Here is a 19659-nt window from a genome sequence, read left to right as displayed (position 1 = left end):
TTGCCACAGGTGAAACATCGAGTGTCACTGTCGCAATGATCAATGATCACACGTGTTCGTCGTTCGCGTGTTCAGAGTTATTAATCAAACAACGTGGGAATTCTGTGCAATTTTGCGCTCGACTCTCTTTCCCGTTTCTTTTCTCTCTGTTCCCATTCGAGAAATCTCGTAGCCTTTTACGAGCCAACGTCGCCGTATTTTACTGGAGTTTTCAAAAATCGTCCAACTTTCCGAACAACAGGGACATAAACCTCGCGTAATTCATATTTCCTTTATTGTCCTGGAAAATTACGTGCTCGCTGGGTAAACATTGAATTCGATTAGGGGGATGCGAGGACTTATTACCACACTCTCTGGTTTACTTGTTCTTTTCTTTTCGAAATTATCGTCGACCTGGGAGAACATATTTACCGTATTTACTACTTTTAAGTGAAAACTTTTTCGTTTAAGGAAAACTTATACACGTACAGCAAATTCTGAGTGTTCTCACTCGTTATAAAAAGACTGAATACTTCGTTTTAAAGCTTAAAATTTTTAATAATAATAAATATCAATGAACACGATGCTTGAGTAAAAAATCTTCAAATCCTTGAGGAATACCACACAATAAATGAATTTTAATATCTACTTCGGAAGTAAGTACTCATCTGATACAGTACATTGGATTTTGCTGTTTTAAATATCATATCAAATAATAACCGTTTTAATATTACCGAAATGAATTACAAATGAATGATATTACAAATGAATTCACAGGATTCGTAGTTCACCTTCCTGACGAAGCGAACGTCTTTCGCCCACCGTATCGGTCGAATAAAAATGCTTCCCAGTCTCCAATTTCAGCAAGACAAATAGAGGTAACATTCCAGGTGACTTTCCATCGTCAAACAACAGGGTCGAGTCGTGAAACCATCGGTGAGCGTTCCCGTGGAGAAGGTTATAGCCGACGGCAGCTCTCGTAACGGATACCCGAGGTCGAGAAATTGTCCTCGGCGAAGGGTATCTCCGGCTTTCGGCTAATTTTCGTTTCACAAAGGGTACGTACGAAGCTGGTATTTGCGTTGGGACCTGTAACTATCATCCCCGAGTACCTGGCCATTAAAGAAGAGGGGCCCCAGACAACGCAACGAACCCAGAGGCCGGGTGGTTGCGCGGGGTGGCAATTAGCAAGAACAATAGGGACTCGGAGGCCCTTATTTCTGGGAAGTAGGAGGGTCCATCCTTCGGTCCTGCCATTCCTGAGGCCCCCAGGTATATGTGTTTTAGGCTACGAACCGACTGTCCTAAGCCCGAGCGTGTTGGTGTACGCAGGACCTTGGTATTTCGGCGCTAGGAGGCAGGTTCCCGATGCTTTCGAGAGAGGCGAACCAGTGATTAGCCCTACTTAACTCGACTGCGTGGACGCGGCGCGGGCATCGTCGAGTAAAAGGCATCCTCATCAATTATATGCAATTGCCAAATTGCTCCAAATTACACGCGTGGACCGCGGACCTTTTATGATAATACTCGTTTCGTCTCGTACGGGGCCAGACGAGAGCCACCGTTGATTATCGCTGGATCTCGGTCTCGAATAACGCAAACGCAATCGAGGAAAATTAACCGAACCCAGACGGGAATCCTTGAAATTCTTGGTCTACATCTTTACTAATAATCTATGCCCGTTTATTCGTTTCTCTAAAATTTGCCATTCCTCTCGCAACAAATGTCTTCTGTGCATCGAGAAGAGAATCATACTGTCGTATAACGACGCCCGAGAATAACACCAATTCCTCGAAGCAGAATTTTACAGTGCGCCGCCAGGGAGCCGGATAAAGTAAACTATCTGGGATAGCTTGTCACGCCTCGCGGTATAATGTCCTCTTAAGCCTTTGTTCGTCGCTGGTTCGTGTGCACAGCTAAAGTACAATTGAACAGCGCGACGACAATGATGTTTCTTTGAGCGCGTTGGCTGAGTAAATAACACGGGATCGCCTGTACAAATCGTGACCTGCGTGTCGGCTGTCGATACACCAGATTGGTGGCCAATCTCGCCACGTAACACGGACGTTTATTCACGAATTAGATGGTGATACGAGCCCTGTCCTTCTTTTTTTGACCATTTTTGTGATTTTTCGGACGACCTAATCATCAATTCTAAAGTGCTTTAATCCTGAAATGCTTCAATCTGATAGCGCCACGATCCTAAGATACTTCGGTATTAAAATGCTTGAATTTTACGCGCTACGATCCTAAAATGCTTCAGACTCGAAATGCTTCCATAACCAGCAATACCCGCGGAAACGCCAATTATTGTTGTAACAGTTATGTTCTTGAGAGAGCCACGAGTAGTGTGTATATATGCACACCTCTTCGTTTGGTTGTCATAAAATTATCCCCACCTCTTCATGGAACTGCTCGCACCGGGTGTTCCTCTGCGTCATTTAGGACGATGACACAGCTACTAATGAACCACCGAGGCGGGATTAAATTTCTACATTTTTTTTTATTTTACCATCTAAAAATCGTAATAAGTACGATGCAAATTAATGCAGGCGAATAAATGAACGAATATTCGAAAACGTATCCGTCTCCTTCAAGAGTATCAATCAAAAGTGAAAAATAAAAATGAAATTGTGAAGAGCAGAAATCTCTTTCGAACAATATGTAACATTTTGCTAGAACGTTTTATTTTATCTGAAATTATTAAATTTGACAAAAAATCGACACGACCTGTGACAGCCCGATTGACACGAAATTTGGTAGCCAATTGCAGAGATTATCGAAGCCTAATAAATAGCAGACCGGTCGTGTCAGAGGTTTGAGCTATAACAAACTGTTGGTCTTTTTTACAGTCGCCATCGGTGCTCAGGGAACCGTATCAAGGGACCTCGAGCAAATCGCAATCAATTGGAACAATCGGAAAACGTTGCGAGAACCCAAGCAAATTACCACTTACGTCTACGTGTAATTGTGCCAGTAGCTAGTAAACACGTGATTTAAGCGCGTATCGCCTACCGGTGTCTTTCTCGCGTGCGTTCGAAGGAGATTGCGTGGTAATCCTAGTTGCGCGATTATATTAGAAGCATTCTAAAACACACGAAAGGCTTGTGACACTATCACCGATCTAACCTTGTAGGATTTGCATTTTCTTCGATAACTTTCTCAAATATAACAGAAGTATGTCTGGTAAACGAGGTATTCTCTTTTTGAATGCCATTATTTTTACGGTTATTTAAATTTTTTAAATTTTCTGCGCCAAATAAGCAAGCTTTTAGTCGAAGGCTTTAGTCAAAGCGTAAGTATTTTATTCATTTCGAGGATGTTTCACTCTCGTTCTCGCCACATCCAGGATTCCTCGTTGTTTCGTGGAAACACGGCTCGTCGTGTATTCACCTGGACGCGGCTTGTAGTCGAGGCGAAAAGGGGAAAAAGAAAAGCTTTGAAAAATCAGCGCCGGCTCTCCCCCTGAGCCGCGTACACGCACGTAAGCGCCTAACATACGTGCCGCGCGAAACAAATTGCTATAGGGGACGCGGAACGCTAGGAAAGCGCGCCACGAGAACGTAAAATTATGACGATAGGCGAACCGTTGTTATTTTCTTTTTACGCTTGTCGACGATTAGTCTGGCTCGCGGTTCCTTATTCGTTCCGACGCACGAGCCAATCTGTCTTCCCTGAAAAATGCTGCTCGACGTCTCGAGCGCACTTTATCTTTCAAAATATCCTTGTTTCCTGGATCAAGATTTTCAGAGGATGGATACGCATTCCATGCGGAATTGTGATCGATGTATTAACGGGGATGAATGTTATCCACGTTACTTTACTCTTATTTAGAATGTTTCTTATCTAGAATGTGGAAGAGATAGTTGATATTAATTGAGGCTTCTGGATATAAGTTGTCTCTCGAGTAAGATTGGTGAAATGACGCTATTTTGTTAATTTTTGAAATGTTTAGCTCACAGTGATCATCACGATAAAGAATATCTCCTTAAACTACATTAAAAGACCTACACATCAACTAATTTCCACTTTCGATCCACTTGATCCGCCTTCCAAAAAAAAAACATTATGAAACAACTGCAATCATCGTTCAAACCCATTAACCTTTATCCACACTGCTTCTTTACCCAGCATAATTTTTGATTTTACTCTAATTGCCATTACTTCCGATAAACCCTCTCCCATATGATTTTCAACGGTTCCAACCACCGTTTTCTATATTCGCAAAAAGATGCCGCGAAGACGAGGCAACCCATTAATGTTTGTTTTATCCAACTGGCTTGCGGCTTTTAATTATCCCACCGGAAGTGGATTTCTTTTCGTTCGCGCCTCGTGTGATCTTCGTTTCGTAACTCGCTCGATCCGCGAAGTACGGAGCACGTAAGAACCCAGTTTTCATGAGTCGCGTGACAACTGGTGCGTGCGTGTACTCCTTTCTTTATTCGCGCCGCTCTTGGAGCATCACGCGACCGTCTCTATCCTTCTATGTCCTAAAGGACGTTCAAAGTTAACGGAGGAACGATTTTAATTCGAGCAATTAATACGTTGGACGCATGCTTGCGTACGTCTAATTTACAGACACTTCGTATTTTATTTGTGCCGTCTCGGTCATAGTGGAACCAGACTAAGTTAACGAAACATCGTGCTTTGAATTACCGTTTCCGTGGCACGCGAGGATTGGCCAGTTGATGGCCGCACATCGTAATGAAATATGGTTGCATTGTAACGCGGAAACGTATAGTTCTGCGCTTACACCTGCGTACATAGGTAGATTCAAGAAGGCTGATATTTATAGAGACGTCTCCTTGGAATCGTTGACATTGATTCCGCAAATCTCTCACGGCGTCGGCTATATATAGCGACTCATTGTAATTACGGCGGTGTAGGAATGTACTATTAAGCATAGCTAATGCACGTTGCTCGTTCCAGTCTATGTAAAAACGATTCGTAGCCGACGCGTAATGCTCGCGGTTCGCGATAATTGCTCAATCCAACGCGGATTATTGTCTCGGTTATGCAAACGACCATCGACGGCTCGATAGCGATTTCTGTCTCGACTGCGACTGCATCGATTACACGTAATAGCCAGTCACCACCGTATGATCGTATTTTTAATTGAAATTGGTACGAAAGGAGGCGATGAAGGAGAATTGCGAAACCTGTAACACTTGGAATATTTTATAGAGTCGATGTGTTTGTTAGTCTTGAGCTGATAAATTTCCTCGGAAATACAAAAGGTTCAAAGTTCGCAATTAATGGTAACAAGAATGATCGTTTTACTAAAATATTGATTGTTATCCTAGAGCTGGCGTATTCTTTAACTTGAACATGCAGAATAGTCGGAATGCTTTGAATTTTACGATCTTACAGTTTTGCTGTCTTACATAATCCACATGCATGCTTAATAGGTTCTTTTCCGTTTGTTCATTTCTCTAACTTGAGTATATGTATCATTGTCCCATTGCCATTTGATACCATCTTTCTATACTACGTTTGCCTGTTTTGTTTTTTTAAAATCAATATAAAATTTCTCAACTCCTAGTTCTGTTGAAACGATTATAAATATCGTGTTTCGATGAATTCGTAAAAGGAGAGCACGGAGTCCATATCGTAATACTAATAAAAATTGGCTACAATGGTACGGAAAACCAAAGCTTGTGAAGAAATAAAAATAAAGGTAATTAATAACTCGAATCAGCGTGACGTACACGGAATCATAGCGTCTTTGACCAGTAGAACTCCAACATGCTCGTAGCCCTAATCAACGAAGATTACCGTCCCCCGAGGGGGGAGCTCATCTAGAAGGCATTTTCGCGTTCTCGAGCAGACGCACAACACACTATTCACGCGGCTCGAGCAAGGTGGACAGCTGAAAGAAGGGCAAACCACTGTAACAGGCGCGGAAATTGTAGCCACGAGCTGTGCGCGGTCGCCATCGGGGGTAATTTGGCAGCAAATCACTCGAGAAAAGGAAATAGCGATCGTGCGTGCACGATAAAAACAATTCTACGCGGCAACATTCTGTCTGGCGATAAAAAAAACAGTGCCGTGCCTTGCTCAACGGTTTCACGCATCGTAACTGCAAACGTGTACACTTTGTATACTAATTGCGACACCCTCGAATATTGCTGGAGATAATGATGTGTTTGTAACTAAACGAGAGGGAAAGCAGTGATCAAAGCATTAGGTGGAAAATAGAAAGATAATATCGCGTGCAGTCTCGACTCTAGTTGCGCTGAAAGGTGTAGATATGTTCTCGTATGTTTGTATTATTAAGGGTTTATCAAAAAGGTTTTTTGGTAGTAAAATATATCAACGTAGTAATTTAATTATAATCATGTGTACTTCTACTTAAAAATACAAAAGAGAATCGGATGTTCTCCGATGTATCGATATTCGATCTAAAACACGTTGTAATCGGAGGAACGATTACTTAAAAAAGTACCTAGTCAATCAACCCATATCCCTCGATATAAACCTGTATTCAGTAATTATTCGATGAAAGATTGCTTCAATTTTCACTGGGTTTTTTTTTTGAAGTCCTTTTTTCTTATTAGTGTCACGATCAAATCATATCGACATTTGTAGTAATTAATTCATAATCCACAACATGCAAGTTAATCAAGATTGAGAATTACATATGTAGACTTTGATTACTCGGTAATTATAACGATCGATCACTTACTCAATTAAATTCATAACCGTAATGTGATAACATTTGCGATAACAATTTATGAAGGTTAGACTTATTCATTGAACCCCTTTAAAATAACACAAATTTAAATTCTTCATATTCATTCGATTGAAATATTTCATTCTGTAGCTCATATTCCAACCCCCCAACGAAGGAACAGTAGTTCATTCATTGTATATTTCAGCCGTTATTCCAAATTCCTTCCAGATAAGAATTTCGCCCTTCTCTGCGACGTACGCGTTTCCACGTTGGCTTTCGCTCGCGTCAGATGCAATCACGATCACCGGTAATCGGCAAAAAATACATCAGACCAAAGGAGGAAGCTTGAAGCTAAGCTAATTGATCGGGAACGAGCGTGCCGTTAATGGTGATCATCTGGAGCGTCGGAAGCACGTGATTTCAATGCTCACGGCTATTGCATTGCAAGTGAGAAATTTCGAGCCGACCGCAACACGTGGCATTATCCGAGAATGGAAATAACAGGTTCACCGACACTGGAACTTCGATTCGTCTTCTTCGAAAAAACGAGTTAACCCTCTCCTTCGATTTTCCTTCCGACAGGGACATCGACTGATCGACGATCTTCAATGGTAGACGTTCTTTCTGCTTTCCCTTTTACAAAGGGACCAAAATTCACCTAAATCGACGGTCAATTGGGCGATGACTCCTTGCAAGTGGCGCGAGGCATAGATATTACATAAGGATGATTACCATTGTGCATATTTGCACGACAAACGCATCGTGCAAATATTCGTATCGCGATACGGAAGAAGCGGTTCACGCTTTATGTCCGCTGCTAATATTAAAGCATAACATACGAGACTATCGCTATTTACCGTGAGTCAGTAGTTTGAATAACTCGTGTTATCGCGACAAATGATACGCGCCCGGTCGTCCGCTGGAAACCAAACGATTTTCGCGATTCTTTCTGAATAACGACCAAACACGATACAGCTACAATTACCCGATACTATTTTCGCTTAACGATCGCAACTGTCGCGCTTAATGATAATGATTATGGGGCAATTAACGACCGCGGTTAACCTCTTTGGCTCATGATTTTCCCATTTTCCAGATAAAAACTAGATTTCTAGACTTTGACGGCCGTCGACTGCGCTGAAAGGACTCGAAAGGAGTCGTTTATTCGAATGAAGAATCGAATCGATTAATTACTTGTATGAAAATTGATTTGAGTGGCGCTCAAAGATGCTTCGACTTTGACTATAATCGATTGCACTAAAAGGAGTCACTCGTTTGAATGAGATTATATTCGAATTAGATTCTGTTCGAATGAAAATTTATTCGAATAATTATTCGAATGAGAATCGACTGGAACAACGTCCAACGTTGTCCTGAAATACGTTTCCCCGATCGTTAGACGATGCAAAAGTAAGGAGAAGCCAACGAACGGAGCCCTCGCAGAAGCGGCTAAGCTCGTTCATTTGAATTCGACGCATCTCCGGTTGCACTGGACGCATGCATGCCGCATGCGTGCGTGCCTGCACGCGGCATCATGGCGCATACGAAGCACCGAATTAACATAACGCGCGCTCGCGCGCGTTACCGAACCGGCCACGGACACTCGCATAAGTGTCCAAGCGACAACCGTCTATTCAAATGCTACGAATATAGCTTTGCCACTGATTGATAGTCGATAGTAAATAGCACTGGCGAAACGGACGCGGACGAACGGACGTCCATACATACATAGTCTGATAAGTGACCGAACTGACGTTAGAAAATCTGTTTCTTTTCATTCGAACCCAAACTAATCGCTCGACGTTACGTGGTATAGGTGAACTAAGTGTGTAATGATTTGGCCCATTCTTTTTATTGGACATTAAGTGACGGAAATGTTATGAATATTTATTATTCCATTCTTCCATCGAAATACTTTCTATCTGCTTTTATTAATGTTGGTGGCGAATATACGCAGTTTACTCTTCTTTTTTTTTTTTAATTCGTAGAGACAATATTGATGTTCGTATTTCAAGCTTCTTCGAATCAAGATTGAACTTTCCTGATTGATCGTATAGGTCTTGAAGAATGGCATCGTTTTTAACCTGATCATTGAAAATGTTCAAATACAAGTTTGCGGCGATAGCTCCATACGGGATTAAGATTTGGGAGAGGCGATATCAAGATACGATTGCCCAATGTTTAACCAATCCCATGTTTAACCAATGGAACCAGGCAGTTCGATTTTTAAGCGTCTAATATATTTTTGATATGAATTATTCTTCAAATATAAATTCAAATAAATTTAAATAATTTTAAATGAACTTTATTATCGCAAAAGGCTTTAAAATTAGGTCTTAAACTTTTGTTTACCCGATCGTTGAGCGTCAACAGTCCGTGACAGTAATTCAGTTCAGTTGTTTATCAGCACGCGCTGTGTATGCGACCGGCGGCGTCGGCGCGACATTATCCAACGACGAGCGTCGCCTTGCATTTTCGATCGCGCGATTTGATGATTATGACTTTTTAGGCGCCACCGGTCGGCGAACGCTTTCGCGCCGCGACGCCTCGACGCCCCGCGAACGGTATTAATTCCTGAAATATCCTTGGGCAGATCGAACAGCGAACCGTTTTCCCCGAGTGGCCGGAGGAGAACGCGCGATATTTCAATGTTGCAAAAAAGGGGAAAGGAAAAGTGTCGCGTAATGGGGTCGCCACGGTTTCCAGACGATTGAAGGCTTCCGGAACGGTCCTGTTCCAGGTATAATTGAATCTAAGTTACATCATCGTACGCCGCCGTACAGTATCGATCCTGAATGTCCCCTCGACCGCTGTAACAATGAAATTCGCCTTTTGTTCCTTGCTCGAATCTCTTTATCTAATACAGGAATTTCACCGATCACCGGGCTGGACTAACACCTTATCGCGGAGGATTGAAACGTAGACAGCGACTCGCGGCGCGATATGCCTTGCATTTATGATGAGACGAACGGAGAATTATGGCCGTTTGGCGCCATTGATGAAAATAAAAAACAGTATTCGTTACGTGACCGTCTAGCGATGCCTGCGAAGTTTAGCCACGCCTGATGGATGCATTACGATAAAAATTTCATCGCCAAGAAGGCCGCGGCAATTACACGTCGACGACTACGTTGTTTTTTTTTTTTTTTGCATAATATCTTAATACATTGCCAACCGATCAGGGAGATCTGCTTCGCGATGGGCGGATTACGATTCATAATGAGAGCGTGTATACTGACTGTACGCGATCTTAAATCAAAGATAACGCTGGCAGGTGGGCAACTAAGAGGCAATTTTCAGAAGAGATGCACGGTTGAGATCAGTTGTGTCTACAGTCTTATATTCACCTAATTTGTATTTGTATTTTTATTTACTGTAAACCATTTACGTAGTTGTTGACACATTTCCTGTAACAAAATATCTTTATGTTTACATATCCCTTTTTCATATTTACTTCGCGCGCTTATTATACCCCTCTCTTCCTAATACTGGTTAACTTTGCGCTTCTTATCTGTGGCTGGCCACTTTAAACTGTAACGCATAACTTCTCATCTCTACAGGGACCCACTTCTATATTGCATAACTTTTTATCTGTTTGTCGTTTGACAACTCATCTCTGTGGGGGCCCGCTGATCCCACTCTAGCTCGGGCACCTCGGGGTTTTTAAGCCCGTATATACTGTAGCTTACAAAAATACCGCTACAGCCCCTGATTCACCTAACTTCAACGTTAAGGTGTGTAATCGTTCGTAGTTCCTGAAAAGCGTGCTATTGACAACGCGTTAATATTTATTGTGACTGCATATTTGCGACGATTCGTGTAGGTTTGAAGCGGTTGCGTATCGTTCGTCGACACGGCGATTGTGTGTGCAAACGCGTCGGACATAGCGCTGTCCGAGGTGCACTGCTACCATTGTTGAATTACAAGTCCGATAGGACGGGGCACGCGTTTCAAGTAGCCAAGTTATATTTGTCCCTCGAGCCACTATTTTTCCGATACGTGCACACACGCCCAAGGCTAACGTAATGTCTAGGAAAGGATCGACTTCGAACGGAGACATTCTAGGGAGAACGTCGACTCTTTAGACGCATTTACACGAATCGCTAACGACGTCCGGGGTATCGTTACGCACATGTGTCACGTGGCCCCCGGGGGTTCCCATAACTGCTCCAAAATGAGTTTTGGGTACTCGACCCCCTTCAACAGCTCGACAGTTGGAATTTTAAACGAACAAGATTGAAATAGTCTCTTTCTTTTTAAATATTGACATGTTCGCAGCTTAAATAAACCAGTTTGAATACAATTCACATGTTTCCTAGACAACAATTGACTGAACAAACCAAAGAGCAAGAGCAACACTCGATTCTTAATTCACTTCTTGCGATTATATTTTAACAATAATAATACTTTATTTACGGGCAATCTGCCCTTGATATCAAGTACAATGAAATAACAACGACAACAAGAAAAACAAAACAAAAATGGAGACGATCACGATATCTTATAATGTAACGTGTTCAAACTTGATTGCGCACCTGCAAAATTGCAACGACTGATTTTTCAAATGCCAAAGGTGAGTCATGAAAAAGATCGACAGACATATTAAGGCTGTTAGCCATCGCACATATTCTTGTAACATAATTTTGTTTCGCAATTGAGGTACGATATAGATCAGTGTAAAAAACACCGCTGCTTCGAAGTTGCTTACTTGGAATATTAAATTTCGATAGTTCCAGTATCCCGAGACATTCCATTTTACTATTGACAATTTTAAAAACTAGCATGAGGTCGGCTACAGTTCGGCGCTACTTAAGCGTGAGCATTCGCATAGTGCAAAGTATATTTTCACAGTCGTGGTTTGCCATATCCATAGGTGTACCTGTCTTATAAGAAATGCTGAACACTCTCAATCATTTTCGTAAGGCCACCTTGTAATTTATACCTCCGCAAAAAAAAAAAAGAATTCTTAATAAAATATAAAGCACCGAAGAGGCCTGAACTGGTTTTCGCGAAACGACGTCAAGACACTCGAAGCACCTTGTCTCGATAAAGCGATTACCGTCCGCAACGTTCGAAGGTGTCTTTGTCCGATCCGGACGAGGACCATAAACTACTCAGCGAAAGTATCGCCGTGCCACGTCGCTCGTCTTTTATTCGTGGAACCGTGATTCCGAATCTGAAGCGACAGGCTACCGTCGCGCGTCGTTGATTAATGCCCATCTATATTTAATTAATAATGAAAGAGTCGAACAAGAAAAACGAGCAGCATGAATTACCGCGCATGCTCGCCCCATAAATAAGCCTTACTCGAATAAAACTTTCTACTTCTCGTTGACATCTCCGCAGATTTATGAAGGCGAAGCGCAAGGGCGCCTGGTCCAATTAATCGGTCGTTATTTTTAATGCGAGTCGACGTTAATTGCGCGGGGAGGCTTATTTCTTTTTATTCGTTACTGTTTTCGTTCCATCGGTATTAGCCGTTCCGGAGGGAAATATTCGCGTGACAGGTTTTTATCGCGAAGGTAACCCGATCGATTTTAATTTAAGGATTCGATACGAACGACAGCGGTTGTAAATAACGCTCATGGAGCCCAGATTCGGGCACAGATAGCGAGGGTACACGTGGGTGGCGAGTATGGAGCGCGAGGGCGCCGAGAAAAATGTCTCAACTTTTAACCATGGTGGCGTGTATCGGGCACGTAACAACACAATGTAGCTTTACAGAGGCGACACTCTTGTCAAAACCTTTCACCTATTCCATAATTTTGATATTATTGCATTTGAAAATGCGTACGAGAAAAATTGTTTAAAAATAAATCGCGTTAAATTCTACTTGACACGGGCTAATGAACGTGAGTCATTCTACGGTCGTTTATCACTGGGCAAAAAGTCGGAAAGTAAAAATGAGGAATAAATGGATTTTGCGCTGGGCGATGACTAAAGATCTAATGTCCGATTGCGAACGATGAAAAAACTTCGTAAATTATGTGTAATAGAAAAGTGTTGGAAAAAGATTCACCGTTGCAAAGATGAGTAAATCTAGTGTGCAAATTGTCAATGTCAGATCGATAAAAATCAATGAGCTGATGAACGATAAACAAGTATCTAAAATTGCAAAAGGACATTATTTTTCGGTTCACCCAATACTATCGATTAATTGTTTTTTTAAATAGCTATTTTTTTTGTACCCTATTCTAGAGATTTCCAAAAATATGTATAACGTCATTCTTTATAAAAAATAAGTTAATAAATGACAATTTTACATAGTTTTTTTGGAAATTGATCGGTGTACGAATACTATCTACACCCACTGTATGTGTATAGTTTTGATTGTTTTGATTCGGACAAGAACTTTGACCACCAATCCATACCAACGCGTTACGTGTTTGTGCAAGCGTCATGCGCGCAAGACAAAGAGGCATAAACTCGTCACGCACGCATGCACATTTGTGTGGCCGACAGGCGCCACCGTGCTCGTTTCTGTACGGCTGCGGCGTCTGTGGGCGAACGTGAACGTAACACCAGCTGCAAGCCGGCAGAGTGTGAACACGTGAAACACCGGGTTGCGGGAACGTGTGCGTGGATGCGTTACGTTTTGTCGGTGGCGCGCGGATGAGCTCGCATTTTTCGAAGCTGTATCGCGCGGCTCGAAACAGAACTGCGCGCGCCTAAACGTTTCACGATTTTACGGTGGGAACATCGGGAACACGCCACTCTAGAACTTTTACGACGACCCAATTTTTTCACGTAGACGCCAAGCGTCTCGTCCCGTACTGGGTCGAGCGGGACGTTCAACAGACGTCTTCGACTTTGGTGTTTGTGAAACAAAGATTTTTTTTTTTTTTTTTTTAAATAAAAAGGTAAAGGTTTTAGTCTCCTTCGAAAATTTTGTTTTGAAATTACATGTTTTCATGGTCAGGTTGGCCTAATTCCAATATTAAAAGACATAGCTTTATCCAATCGTTAAAGGTCAAGGTCTATTGGTAATTGAGTGAAATTAATGCCTGAAATACTGTAATCAAGAAATGGAGAACACATAAAATTGGATTACAGAAATTAAAATTTCCAAGATAAATTCTATATTTTGTATAATAATAATTAATTAGGTACGTGTCAGATAAAGGTATCTCATCAGAAATTCAATAAAATTTTCTGTCTTCCGTTGACATTATCAGAAGAGCAAAAAAATGACAAATGCGTGAGAAGTAAAGATAGTGTTGGTAACGAAAACAGTTCCAATTTTATATCTCTAACTATTTCTGAGAGGATGTCAGTAGTAGAGGATTGATGAAGCATCGATCGTGTGGGTCCCCTTTGTTCGTGGCCCCGAGGCAGATGCCTTTTTTCCCTATAAGATAGCGCACCACCGAAAACGCCGTAAGTTTGTCGAGAAATTGCGTAGCACGCCGTCGTCCGAGTTTCTTATCCGATTTCGATGCAAACAAGTCACGGAATAACGATATTTCACGATCGGCTCGTGCAACCGGTTGCATATCTATAAAGTAGCGAGGTCGATTTTACGATATGACTCATTCGTGTCGAATCCCAGACGGACGATTGTCAGTTTCGCGAAAGCTATTCAACGACTGCGTTGTACGGGGCTAGTGATAGGGAAAATCGCGGTCGTTTAACCGGACTCGGTCTCCTGATTCGAAATTCAAGTCAGAGGTCGATTACCTTATAAATAAATAAAAAGACCAGAATTTCACGTTTAAACAGAAAAATGACGAATCAGATTTATTAAAATGTATTCATTCAACTCTAAGAAGCCATCACCTTGATTACTTAAAGAAAAAACAATATCTACACAGTACACCCCCGCTTAAAGAAAACTGGTAACCCCCATTTTCGATCATCGAGCGAGGTACGAGTGTTTAGCGCGTCATCGTCGCGCGCTGTGCTCTTCGACAGATCGATGATTGTCAGTTTCGATTCCAGGAATTGTAACAAAAATTCCTTATCTGCGTGAACTATAAACACAAAGTTATGCGTTCTTCTTCGAACGGGAAGATTGACGTACTCGCAGATAAACGCTCCGATTCGTCGTACGCGTTCGGATTAACGGCTTCTCCGCGATCTACGAGCGAGTTGCATCAGCGACCGGAGGGGCAGAAATTTTGTTTTTTTCTCTTGTTCAAGGCAAAGAATGCGACGCGCCTCGCGTCCGAGAAACTATAACGTCGGTGAAATGGTTCCGTGAACCGAATCCCATCCCCGTTTACATGAGATTCGAGCGTGGAGCATAAACGGGATTACGAGCTCTGGCAGGAAATTCCATGAGGAACTGGCATAACAGGAATAGAGAAAAATTGTATCGACGAATTAATATAGCGATTCACTCGTGACGTTTATTTAGGTGTTTAAATTTACATTTTTGAAAAATTTCATTTCCTTTAGTATGATATTTTAATATTTGGTGTCAAGATTTAAAAAATTGACGTACGCATTCTCAATTAAAGAAATCGCAAAACAAGGGCGTTAGTAACAGGATATGGTCTACAGTATCGATGAAACAATTATTGTTAACAAAAATATTGACGTAAATATTCTCAACCGATAAAATTGTGAAACACATAAGACAGAAAGCATCGGAGCCACTTGAGAAACAATAATGTCTTCATGCATCATAGTTCAATTGTCGTATTAACGGGTTTCCACGTACGCATTGTAAAAGTGAGCGAATTTTCATTACACAAGTCATCAGAATTCATTACGCAAGTCGTCACTCTTAAGTCTTCAGCTATTTAAATAGGAAACGATACAAAAGCGTTTTGAAGAATGGAAGAAACACTTGCAATTCGCCAACTAATTATTTGATTAAGAGATCAAGGTCTATCGCGTCGCGTATTTGCAGAAGCAATTCTCCGCAGACTGATTGGCTAAAATGTTAACAGAATATCGCGAGAAAGCGATGTCGTAGAAATAATAAGCGAATTTGACCTCACTTTTCGAGTTTTAATTAAGAATCAATGTACATGCAAATGTGGGTTAATTTGAAAGTTAAGTGGAATGGTTCTGAACGGTATGTTTATTAATCGCACGACACACGCGTTTAGAATTTTAGTACAGATTTCTGGGAACACGATCTTGCGTGCAATAAATTATATAATTCGTGGTTGGAACTTTGTATAATGGAGTTCACAAAAATAAATCGGTGTTTCTTCCAAGTTTTGTTGGCGAATGCTCTACTTACTATTTCAAATATTCGCAACCAGATGGCTGGTGATAAGATCGTACATTCTCTGCTGAACGAAATTTTGGAATTCGGAGTTTGCCAAATTTTACTACCGATCCAATATCTTTGAGCAAATTCTTTTAGGTGAAGTTCCAAATCCACAACTAGTTACATAACACGCGTATTGTATTCGATTCGACGTAGCGAATGAATTTTTCAAAAGTCTTCCATCGATCCAAAAACTATTCGTCACGAAATGTCTTTCTAAAGACGTAATGCGACCTTGTCCCACTGTCTCTCCCTAACAAACCATTTAGGACCGTCGAAAAATGATGGTCCCATTCGTCGAATCGCACGCGATCCTCGATGCACGGAGACTGACGCTACATTCGCGTTAAACGAGGACCGCGCAAGACAAGCGTGTCGGAAGGTACCTATCGTGCACATAGGCATTATATTATGTACATACTCCGCTATCCGCGCGCCTAGCTGGCGCCCGACGCATACTTTATCGTCTTTCTAAACTCGGTATCGTGCGAACGGCAAAATTTAAATATTTATTATTTCGCAAGCGCGCCGCCTTTGACCGGAATTCGTGGCACGGCGTGTCCCGACCCGATCCCGCGGGACTCTCGGGGCTCCAGGTGGCGCCAGCCGTGAATGTAAATCTATCGATCGATCGTGAATCATTCGGACGACGATCGTAACCGAACGCTAGCCCTCCCCGCGGGCGATTTTATCGTTTCCCCGAGGTCGTCTCGTAACCGACTCAATTTCTGTCGCGACTTCCTCCCCTCGCTGCTCGTTTGCGTCGCTTCTCCTGCTTTTTCGGGCAAACAACGCTAAGCTTTTACAATAGCGGACGAAAGATTACGACGGAAAGGAAAACAAGATAGAAATTGCTCCTTTTTTGCGTTGCAACGCGCGATTACAGTGAGATATTTTTTGTAGATTATTATTAGCCATATTATACAAGATTTCATCCCATAAATTGATTTATGTTTATCTTATCTATTTATTTTAAAATCTACACTCGCCTCTCGAAAAGTAATTAACAGTTCCAAGGAGACAGTTGTATGGAGCCCCCTCACAAAAACGGACCTCGAAGACAAGCCTTTGGGTTCTTCTTCGTTCTTATCTTCGATGAATACCCGCGCGTATCGATAAAACGTTTAAATTGCACGCGTTCTTAATTGCGCGCGGCGCTGGTAGCGGCAAAAAGACCGGCGGGCGAGTTTAAACACGTCGATAGAACCGTTCTTTCTTTTTTTTTCTCTTACTTTCGTTCCGAAGAACATATACAATTTTGCAATTGCCGTGGCCGCGGCGTGTGACGTAGCAGCGCGACTGCATCTGCTTCGCTCTTATCTCGAGTTCTTTTTTTGTTCGTCGTGCAGGACACTCGTATCGTTCCAGCGATTCTGAACTTTCGTCGTTTTCTTCGTCGTTGCATTAGAAAATTAAGAGCCGAGATCGCTCCAAAACATTTATGCTTACGTACAATAAAAATTGGACAGGTCTGTATATAAGAAAAAGTATGATGAATTTCTTTTTGGAATCCACCAGTCGAGAACACGAATACATAATGGTTGTTTCGGAAGGAAGAGATGTAAAGTTCTTTTGCTTTTTATAACTAATGTTTTTTCTATTATTAAGGAATCAAAAGTAGGTTATCCTTAATTCTCGTCTCCGCTTTTCCAATGAATCACCTGTGATCCACCTTTTGTAAAAAGTGCAATCCTTTGAATTCCCGTTTCAATTAATTCGTAGCGATTCGAAGTAAATCCACGGTGCATTAAAGGTTGCGTGCCCGTCGCGGGTTTAATTACTGTGCCAGTACCGATAGGATTAACCCGCATTAATTACCGATGAAGTATGCAACGCCTGGAGGAAGAAAGCGCGTGGTAAGGAATGCTTTTCCACTCGGAAACGCTTCAGAGCAGCGAAGGCCACGTGCAACAGTAAATCTCAGTCAGAGACGAGCAAAATTCTTATCTAGGTAAAAACGACAAATAAAACTTTTTATCCGTTCATCTTTTTAATGCCAAGAAGTTAAATCAAAGCGAGAAATGCCGAGCTTAATCGACGAAGATTGATAAGACTTGAAGCTAAATTTGAAATATTATTGCTCAGCAGTGAAATGTTAAAGTAACTATAGTGTTTTTTTTATTTATTGCACGATGCTTTAATGTTGATGACAGAAGCTTATTATCTATCATGGTTTTTTTTTTCACGAAGGATTTAATTTGCAGTATAATTTCAGCTCGGTAACAATAACACAGAAATATCGATCTCGTTTTCTTTCGACCTCCTTCGCCACCCACGTGGGATCGTTCACGCGCTGCTTTTGTAGTCGCATCACCGACTTCGTCACCAGATATATGTAAAATTGTAAATAAACAATTTTAACGAGGACATAAAAGATAAATTTAAAAATCAACTCTTTCGTACCACCTTGTAAGATGTTCTCGGATGAAAACAGGTGGTTTCCCACAAACCTCCTCAAAAGGTTGAGATCTCTCAACCCCGAGGAACAATAATCCAATTACCATTTACCAACGAATTTATATCTTCCACCGACCAAATAAAAAGCTGCTCCAAAACGCGCGACTTAGCTCGCCTCCGTTCTCTATTACTCCAAAATAAACGCCGACCTCCTCTCGTCGCCAACTTTCCCATGAAATCACGCTCCCAAAAACGCTTACCATTGTCATCGGACTTTCCCTCGTTATCAGCGAGCACCTCGTAGTCGCCGGAGTCGGAATCCACGGAAGCACCAACCACCACAGACAGGCCGGAAACCACAGTCGCGAATGTCAGAAAGTCGCGCGACAGCATTTTCGACGGAAATAAAAAGGAACCGGACACTGTCGCGATAGCGAATCGCGTAACGCGTTGAATAAAAAAAAAAAAAAAAAGAAAGAACTCACGGACGGCAGTGACACGAGTTCGACGATCGCTCGAAGATTGCGAGTCAACGGGAGCCACGATTGAACTCCATCGATCGCGGATCGTCGATTGGAACACGGCTGGCGGTCACGATCTGTGTGTCCTTCTTGTGATCGTTGAAAAATTCATAACGAATCGTCACGAGTACGTCGCGTTGATCGAGGAGGATCGAGGGTTCGGCGTTTTGTTGCGATGGGAACGCAACGACGCGACCGATCTCGACGATGGTCGACGCTTGACTGACTGACTCACTTCGAGGCTCGAAAAGCAAACGCCAGCCGGACGACTCCGCCGCGGCTGGCGCGCACCAGGGGCACCCGGCGAAGAACACTCGCCAGATAGTTTTTAAACGAGTCCGCCTCCGGTCGAGATGGTGTGCGCCCCTTGTCGGTGAACCACGCACCGTGAACGCGTACAATACGCACGTTCAACGACTGCCGTTAATCTGCCATCTAGCCTCCGCGCTGGTCGCGGGTACGGCTGTGTCCGCGACTTTTTCTTCGATTTTTTTTTCTAGTTGGATAGTCGAACACCTCGCCAATTAACGTTTCGGACGAGGATGATTCGGATAGTTGGCTCCAGTCGAGTGGTGGATTATTCGAATATGGCTTGAACAGCGATCTATACGGATACTGTTCGAAATGCGTCGAAGTATTTGAATGTGTAGCTGTTCGAATACGATCGGAGCTTGAGCATCTTGAACAATTAAACTATTCGAATACGTTTGACGTATTAAATTATTCAAATACATGCAGTAATCCACATTCCTTAAGCAGATACCTTAATTACCGTACTACTAATAGTAATATACCGTATTACTTATAGTATTCGAAAACCTATAAAATACTCGAATAGTTCTACCCTTGTCAAGGGTCGTAACAAA

The 19659-nt window shown here is 42.2% G+C and overlaps 1 protein-coding gene across 1 annotated transcript in view; it reads right to left on the bottom strand.

Annotated features, from left to right (window-relative positions):
- Window positions 1-19107, bottom strand: part of LOC128878667 (BMP and activin membrane-bound inhibitor homolog) — a 32232-nt gene extending 13125 nt beyond the window's left edge. Inside the window, exon 1 of the mRNA XM_054127040.1 lies at window positions 18533-19107. Coding sequence (XP_053983015.1) covers window positions 18533-18665 — 133 coding nt within the window. The 5' untranslated portion in view covers window positions 18666-19107. The remainder of the gene's footprint in view (window positions 1-18532) is intronic.
- Window positions 19108-19659: the final 552 nt, after the last annotated feature.

The sequence above is a fragment of the Hylaeus volcanicus genome, chromosome 6, assembly GCF_026283585.1.
Source record: "Hylaeus volcanicus isolate JK05 chromosome 6, UHH_iyHylVolc1.0_haploid, whole genome shotgun sequence".
NCBI classification, from domain to species: Eukaryota; Metazoa; Arthropoda; class Insecta; order Hymenoptera; family Colletidae; genus Hylaeus; species Hylaeus volcanicus.
Note: the sequence above shows the minus strand (reverse complement) of the source record. Positions and strands in the feature narration are given on the sequence as shown.